Raw genomic sequence first — 8885 nt, forward strand, 5'->3', positions numbered from 1 at the left:
AAAATATGTTTATTCTTATAGCTCGCCTGTATATTAATGCTTTTAAAATGGTTATTTATGTCTATTTTCAGGAAAATGGCGAGAAATGGCGTAAAATGGCCTTACAGTTAAATTCTGTGAATCGACTCTTTTTTTCATATGAAAAATCCGGCCCTTATATACTGTCTCAGATGGGCGTACCCGAATAATTGGGCATTTGTGGGCAAAAGTGGGCAAATTTGGGCGACGTCCCACAAATTGGGGCATGCGGTCAAAAAGTTGGGCCAATTGGCCGACAGCCAAGTGAAATCCAAGATGGCGGCCAAAATGAATCGACAACTTTGGAATATTTTGGAATCGAAGTTTCTACTTAATGAAACAGTATAAAGGCGAGATATTTCATCGGTCATGACACCAAACATAAGAAAGAATGAAAACCATCATCACCTGCCGTGAAAACATCATTAAAGTGTTATTTTTCGAAAGTGAAAGTATGCTAGCTAGAGCGTATCGAGGTCACTACTGGCACCAGAACTCCCGAGAATCTTAGCAAAAATGGCGACCCAAACAAGGAAGTGCCAGTGTTTAAATATGAATAAATGAATATTCGTGGATATAAGCCGTTGTTTTGCTGTGAAATACCGCTATAACAAGGTTTGAATTAAGTAAAATGTTATCTCATATCTACATCATGACAACACACAATAACATTACTAGTAGAATCTAATAATCTGATTAACAATAAACAATTAATATTCGAGGAAGGCAAAAAATAGTCATCTTAAGTGCCTTACAATGGATATGCTAACAGTCGGGGCGAAGCTCAACTAGGGCTAGCGCGCCTATATCTTAGGGGCGTGGCTAGTTCTATTTTGTTTTCGCTACCGACAAAGTCACTCAGATTAAAATATGGATATATTTACATAGGACGTTTACAGGTAAGATAAACTCTTTAAACTTTAACAATAATAAATATTATAATATGCCGGGGCATATCAATATATTCAGTGTGACAATGAGGTTTGCCACATTCCACCCCGTAGAGCTGTGCGTCTGCATTGCACTGGCGGCTCTACAGGTTAGCATCATGATTGTTAACAGTTAACTGGGATTAAACATGTGTTCACGTTATACATATATACATACCGTTACTGGTAGTGAATAAAGCTCCTCATGGGAGAGTTAATAAATATGCATTATATATAAATAATACCCAATTCAAATCCATGAAAAAATAAAATATTCGAAATATAAACCTAACAATGACAACAGGACGTTTGCTTAAAAACAGTATTCATCTTTTTGGAGACGTAGATTCTTAATAAGAACAATATTATAACAAATTAAAATAAAGATACTTACCTGTTTTGACGAGAAATAAAGCGCATATCATTGTGTTTTTTTTGTATTTTTACGAACGCAAAACAAAGTTCTTCATGCAGGTACCAAAATGCTAAAAATGTCGATAGCTAGCTTTGGATGCAAAGTCAACTCGTCTGTGCTTTATGTATTCATAATGTAGCTAAACTCCTCAGTACTTCGAAGCATGTAGCAAAGGAGACGATTTATCCTTACCTAAAAACTTGAAATGCCTTATTGACTATGTTTAGTATAACCGCTCACTCAGTATTGTGGAAGCCTTAAATGGAGCCGGGATTAACACTATTAAGAGTAAAAGAGAGAGAAAAAGAGAGGGATAATGCACTACATATTTCAGGTACTTGCACACTGTTCGTGTGTCAAAAGACATTTTAAAAGCACTAGAGCAGGTTTCTCAGGATGTATAATTGCGCCCAAAAGAACAAGTTGAAAAAAACACGACTTTTAAATTGAAATGCAATATACATATACACTTGTTGCTACATGTAAATGTACACATTCGCCAAAACATTCCAATTTTGGTGTTTGGTTGAAACAAGGGTTGATTATTATGTTATGTAAGGTAGCTGAATAAAAAATATTTAAAACAAATTTCGTTTTCAAAAATCCTTCTTAATCCATCAGTGCGAGTTTCCAAATAACTGAAACAAGGTGTTGTTGATATGATTGTCTTCCAGCTTTTCTTTAATAGTTACCATACAGTTTGCCATATTGAATAAAATGTTTTAATCTTTTTATAAAGAGACACTTAAAACATAAGAAATAGTTCCCAAATGACATCCGAGTTCTGACGTTTAAACATTTTAATAGTGTGGTTCAGAAAACAGGACATGCACAACATATCAAGCAGAGAAATACAGAGCATTCGATAGTGCATCCATGTTCCCATGTGCTTGTGTGACGGTATCACTTCCCATCAATGTATTTGTTTTTATATCTTGGCGAAAGCAAACAGGATTCTTGCCGTGCTCAATTTTATTGCTGTATTACCGTTAGAGAAACATCCAAATTAAGACGTTACTTTCATCTATTGTATTTATTTCCAAAGTCATCTGGGACTTACACGATCCAAAAAACATCTGCCAAATCGAACACCATAGATCACGTAAAAAACCCTTTAGGAGAATAAATTTATTGGCCTTAGGGGACTTGGTTGCCTTGTTCAGTTGTCTGTACTTGTTTTATATAATAGTCTTGCATTTAGTACAATTTGTCAAGCACATGACGAACCCTAACAGACTCAAAACATACACATAGGCATCGCACATCAAACTTTTTCAATTGGCAAATGTCTGTAATGTCATTATTCCTAAAATTATTTGTTTTAGATTAAACCCGTCTGGTGTCGGCATAGTATTAAAATATTCTTTCTGAGAGAATATAGCCTTTGATTTACGATATTAATTTGTTTAGGATCAGTTCTTCCGGTAGCTAATAAATAACCATTACGCAATGTAAGTTACATGGGTAGCAGCCAAAATACTTTTTAGATTCTGTTTGTATTGGCTTGTTTTTCACAATTGAATACAATATCTTAGCAATACAAATCCTTTTTTAAATGATAGAAAGAAATGATCATTCCATTCCGATAATATGATTACTTATATTTATTTACAGACCAACCATTATGAAGATTACTGGCAGTCACAGCGCAGTGTTTTCTGTATTGGTCAAGATTCTTTTACCTAGCGCGATAGCGTTGCGTTTGGTAGATATTGAAAATCGGTTCCTAGCAGTGCCTGTGAACAAGCAGCCTTCACTATTCTAGTGGTTGTCGGATAAATGCACGAGAGTGACGTTTAATGCTTCAACACTTTGCTGTAATAACTGGTTCTTTAAGCCGTCAATTTTAGAGAGCTAATGGATTTTGTCTTGGATTAATTTCTGACGGTAACACAAATTGCATATGTATTTATGAATTAGAAAAGGCATGACGTACGTAAAATTATATATTTATAACATGTGCGTTGTCGAATTTATACGTTTTTCGTAAGAATTATATTTGTAAATTATGTGCTAATATTTTATTTTATTTATTTGAACAAGATGAACACGTTTAAAAGTATAATAACAATATAAAAATACTAAAAGCAAACAAGTTCAAAAAATGTTTAAGTAAACAAAATATATTTAAAACAGTTACTAAATAAATTGAAATATATATAAAAAACAACAACACTATCTAACGTTGTTAAGGATTAAATCTTCACGATGAAAATATTATATTTGCAGGGTTGCAATTGAAAAATAATAATCAAGAGCACTGGCATGCTTTATGACATTCTACGGAATCTGATTATATACTTTGCATTTCAAACGATACATGTTTTTGTTACTTTCTTTCTATTAGACAGACTAAATATAACACAGACATAACAATCTTTTGTTATCATTGTTAGAAATACTCTATTGCCGCAACATTACAAAACTAATCGCTAAAATATCATGTGTTTCACTATTAAATGTTTCAATATTATTATGGAAATGAAACATAACGCTAAAAAACGGTACCATAACTCGCGTATAAAATAAGCAATATGTTAATAACATTTCTGATTTGAATAATTCTGACAGATCGGAAACAACAACAGAATTGCATTATTATAACTTATTATATAAGACCATGGCCTAATTAATGGTAAAAGTACAGTTTATGTTATATTAAATTAATTGATTTCAGTAACAAAACCAATAAAAAAAAAAAAAAAATAAAAAAAAAAAAAAAAAAAAATTAGGGTCCTTTTCATGAGTTCATTAGTGCTCGTGTATTTAAATATGACTATTGATGTTCATATATTTTTTTACATTTTCTGTACGTATTAGTTATCATTCATAATTTGAATATAATGAAATATATCACAAGCTATCATAACGAGCGCCGTGTTATGTTCAATATTACTCAACAAACTGACATTAAGAAATTTACAGTTTGACCTACTTTGTCACGTACACAAATGAATTTGATCATGTAGACTGTATACAGGAACACTGACTTATTCTCTACATATCAAGGCATCTGAGCATTTCAACCATTATTTAACATTTTATAACATCACAAAAACGAACAAACTAGGTACATATTTGTTGACTGTTTTATCATGGAGAATAACATTCTTTTTTATCATTTAATCAGCGATAAATAATTGCATTATGTGCCATCAGACATTTAGGCCATGGATGATGTGTTTATTTATTAGCTTCTAATTACGTGCATGCTTTGTTGCATATAATCTCAAACAGCCTTTTGCTGATATTTCTACAACCATTTAGCCAAAACATATGATTTGATAATTGCTTTATTAATTAGCTTATAGATGTAGAACACACTCCTGTCTGATGGCCGACAATCCACAGTGTTGATTTTACATAATATCAGCAATTTTATATCCACATGTTTTACACATATACTATTTTTATTTTATTTTCATATCAGAACAGTAGCCAAGTGTACTGTGCACTAGATAACATGCGGATAATTTTCCTTGAGGTACGTACAGTAATTATTATTTGTATGGCTACTTGCTTGCCTTCGATAATATTTTTTTCTTAAATCCTCTTAACAATTTAATTGCATATAGTGTTTGATTAACTCTGTCAATTGTAGAAATAATAAGATTTGAATGGTCTTACAAAAGAACAAATGTAAGTCGAAAAAATCATGCATCTAAATCCATATTTGACACTTTGAGAAAAAATGCAAATGTCAAAGAATATCATTAAAACATCGTTCTATAATTAACTTCACAGAAAGTGTACAGTAAGAGATTGAAACCATTGGTTAGACTTATACATATACCAGCAAAATAAAGCCATAGAGTGAATAATGTGCATTTAATGCAATTCTACTTTATGTAAGCTCTATTCTGAATATGCCTGGGCGCTGATATGAATCAGCCTCGAATCCGTGTCTTGAGTAAAGACCAGTACTGGCCACCCATTAGATACATCAAGAGGAAGTACCCCTGGACGGGACCAAAGCAGCAATTGTTTTGTCAAGTGTCGGAGACATAGTTCGATTGAATTACATTAAACAATAGAAACACCATAATAAAACATAGTTTATAATTGCATGCGTTGCGACGAGGGTGTGAGAGAGGTGAGCTTGGAATTTAATTACTGACAAAAGCTTAACAGAAAATGGAAATATGTTGTTATTGTATTACTGAATTCGCCTGGTTGCAAAAATCAGCGTGTTTGAATTGCAGGGAATTGCTCTTGTTAAATCTTCCGGGATATTGGTCTACAGCCTTGCGTGATTTGCAAGAAAGGAATTAAATGTTAAATACTTGATGGCTGACAGTTTGTAAAAGATACTGTTATTCAATGCATAACCGACGTATTTATTTGTTTTCAGAGTCTGACAAGCGAGGTACCTGAAAACATTCACAGTTTTCGCTTATGCAGACAACTGACGCAAGAAAGTAGATATAACAATATCAGACAGACGGCCATAATCTTAGAATCTCAAAAATGGAAGATCCGGCAGTAGTTACTGTTATGATGATGCTTTCACTGTTTTCTATTTGCGGAACAATCGGAAATTCACTCGTTCTTTACATCTATTCACATAAGAAGGAAAAGTCGACCGCAGGCATATTCATCATGAGCCTTGCAGGAACTGACCTTTTCACCTGTTTGTTTGTTATGCCGTTCACAGAGGCTGTAGTGTACATGAATTACATGGTTCGATATGACGTGCCCTGTAAGATTTACATGTTCTTTATCACATGCAATGTACCATTAGCCGCGTTCATAATGGTGGCGATTGCAATTGACAGGTACTTTTGTATCTGCCATCCATTTCTACATGTGCTCAATATATTTCGGGCAAAAGTTATCGTGTTGTGCTTACTGCTGGTTGCATCAACATTTGGAGTTATCACATCTTTGTCATACGGTGTTTACTCATACGAACAGATAGTGCCTACTAATAAAACCCTTGCCAGTCTAAGTGAAACAATGATGTATAACGAAAGTGAAAACTATGGCCAAAATGTAACATTTATTGCCGGTGGCCACCGTGTGAGTGCAAATTGCTCAAAGGAATTATTAGGGAAGCTTCATGTTTACAACAACAACAACAACAAAACAGAAGCGCACGCTGGATATGACCTTTTATATACAGGTCTATGCGCTCCAAATTATTATCTGACTGGCCCTCATTTTCTAAATATTTATCAACGTGTGTATGCCGGGACTTACCTGCTATCTTTTGTCGTCGTGTTTGTCCTATATGGCCTAATTTACCGGTCAATATACAAGCACCGAGCGAAAAGAAGCAAGAGAAAACGTTCGAGTCTTTATCCGTCTGGCGTAAGTCATGTTACCAGTCTCGTTCCACCTTGTGTAAGTCGGTGATCATTCTGTCTCTAATTGCTTCAAATATTCAGCTTGGAATGGACAAAATGATCAATCCGTCTTTCGAGACCTATTCAAATATAAATGGCTCTATCCGTTCTTAAATACCTGATTTAGCATAACAATCATTTTCTTAGTAAAATTATGTAGTTTAAGTTGTGGAAGCTATTTGATTGCATACGAATCAGTTATCTATTCAAATTCTAGAACACATTTGTCTGTAGTCAACGTAATGAAATAGGTTGTATTCAATTATCATTTATCAATGTTACTATTATTTCATAAACGACGTGTTTAAAATATCTAAAATGATGAGTTTAAATTGTGTTTATGTACTTGAACGCACATCGAAGGTCTAATTTAATGCAGGAGGATAAATGTATAGTTGTACATCAAGTGACACTTGAAAGATCACATAGGCTAGTTTGCTAATTGGGCTAATCCATCTATTAAATTCATATGCAGAGCAGAATGAATTCATTTTTTTCATAATAATAAACTGTATCGAAAAAATGTGTACACATACACTTATCTTTAGGCGTCAATAATGTTGTTAGAAATACAAAAAAAATACGTACATGACATTTTTGAATTTTGTTAAATTTGCGTGCGATTGCATTGGTAGGCATCGTAACGTTCTTGAAATCTAACACTTAAAAACTGAAGTGAAACTTGCAAAGAATGCAAACAACGTTAAACATGGTCTAATGAAAAAAACGTATGTATCGAAATAATCTTTTATCTATTCAATCACAAATTACGTGCGTTGGCGTTCTCCCGCAGCGCTTTTGATTAAGACAATCTTCCAAATGTATTGCAAAGTATAGGACAAACGATATATAACTGAACAAATGGGATTGGTTATGAACAGAACCGAACTGCCTAATATGTTAATTTTTCACTGAAATCCATTTAGTATTGCGCTAAATGTCTGCATGGGAAATAGCCTCGTTAAATTAGCATCATTTTATGTAATCTAGTAATACTATCATTTAATTTTTCTAATTTATCTTCAGATTGAGTTCTCGAATATTGAAACCAAATTTACAGCGGCGACACACGTTAATCCTCACAGTGGCCGACGGAGTGATCCAAATCATGAAAATGGTGAAAATGACGACGTTGACGCCGAAACGAATATTGAGCTGCAGCCAATGAGACCAAAGCCGAGAAAGGGACCGCGGGCAATATCAATAAAGGAGAAAACGTTATTAGCCAATATTCGGACGGCTGTCATGTTGTTTGTTGTTACCGTTGTTTTTTTGGTTACATTTCTGCCTGCTTGGCTTATGGGATTACAAGCAATGGAATTTAACGCCGTGATTTTCTACATGTATTTTGTATATCATACTGCAAATCCTTTCATTTACGCATTCATGAACAAATCTTTTAGAGATGACCTTGGAAAGGTTCTCAAGTGCCAAAGTATACCCCTTGTTCGTTAATTATTTTTTTTAAACAATAAACACGTTTTCTGCAATTTGCTATCGACTATGGTAGAATGCACAAATAACAAGCGATAACACATATTGATTGTTGAAAACATTCAACACATTCTCAATGACTGTGTAATACTTTGCAACCTTGTTTTTCTTACTCATTAAACTTTATGCCAGAAATAATGAATTTACATAGTATAAAAACTTATTTTTTATAAAATATTCATATATTGTTAACCAAAGGCAAATGGCGAAGGATAAATGGAAGATTACATGTATTAATGTCTGTTTGAAGTTTTGTATTAATTCAATCATGGCTTTCCGTAAGGAAAGGGCTATGATATTTTGGCACAAGTGACACGTCGGTGAATAACATGTCTAGTCTGAAGCAGAAGACATTCGCATATGAGGAATATCCTTGTATACAGCTTTGGTTTCATAATAGACGACATACTTAATCTAAAAAGAAGAGCAAGCGGTTGCAAACTGAACTGTAAAATTGATATTCCCGCTTAGTATGAAAATGATAAATTTACAGTGTAAAATTATACTGGTTTCAGCTTAATGCAAACAAGTGTTATATATCAACACTGAAAATGTGTTTCGGAAAGAGCAGTCATTTTAAAGGAGAAATGAATTTGTTTACATTATTTTGTGTTTTGTTTCTTTTGATGATATTTGTACTTGTTTGCCTCTTAGTAAACCAAACGTACATACGTATGCTTCTAC

At 33.5% G+C, this 8885-nt stretch overlaps 1 protein-coding gene across 1 annotated transcript; it reads left to right on the forward strand.

Moving 5' to 3' along the window:
* The first annotated feature begins 5829 nt into the window (after positions 1-5829).
* Positions 5830-8283, forward strand: LOC128246143 (cholecystokinin receptor-like). Its single transcript, XM_052964338.1, has 2 exons — positions 5830-6672; positions 7734-8283. Exons 1-2 carry the CDS (start codon positions 5830-5832, stop codon positions 8160-8162), a joined length of 1272 nt encoding a protein of 423 aa, XP_052820298.1. The 3' UTR covers positions 8163-8283.
* Positions 8284-8885: the final 602 nt, after the last annotated feature.

This window comes from Mya arenaria, chromosome 9 (assembly GCF_026914265.1).
Source record: "Mya arenaria isolate MELC-2E11 chromosome 9, ASM2691426v1".
In the NCBI taxonomy this organism is placed as follows: Eukaryota; Metazoa; Mollusca; class Bivalvia; order Myida; family Myidae; genus Mya; species Mya arenaria.

What these genes read in the sequence shown, in the direction of transcription:
- LOC128246143 (XM_052964338.1), top strand. Translation starts at nt 5,830, where the DNA reads ATGGAAGATCCGGCAGTAGTTACTGTTATGATGATGCTTTCACTGTTT. An exon ending in CGAGTCTTTATCCGTCTGGC is followed by an intron (nt 6,673 to 7,733) that starts GTAAGTCATGTT and finishes ATTTATCTTCAG; the next exon opens with ATTGAGTTCTCGAATATTGA.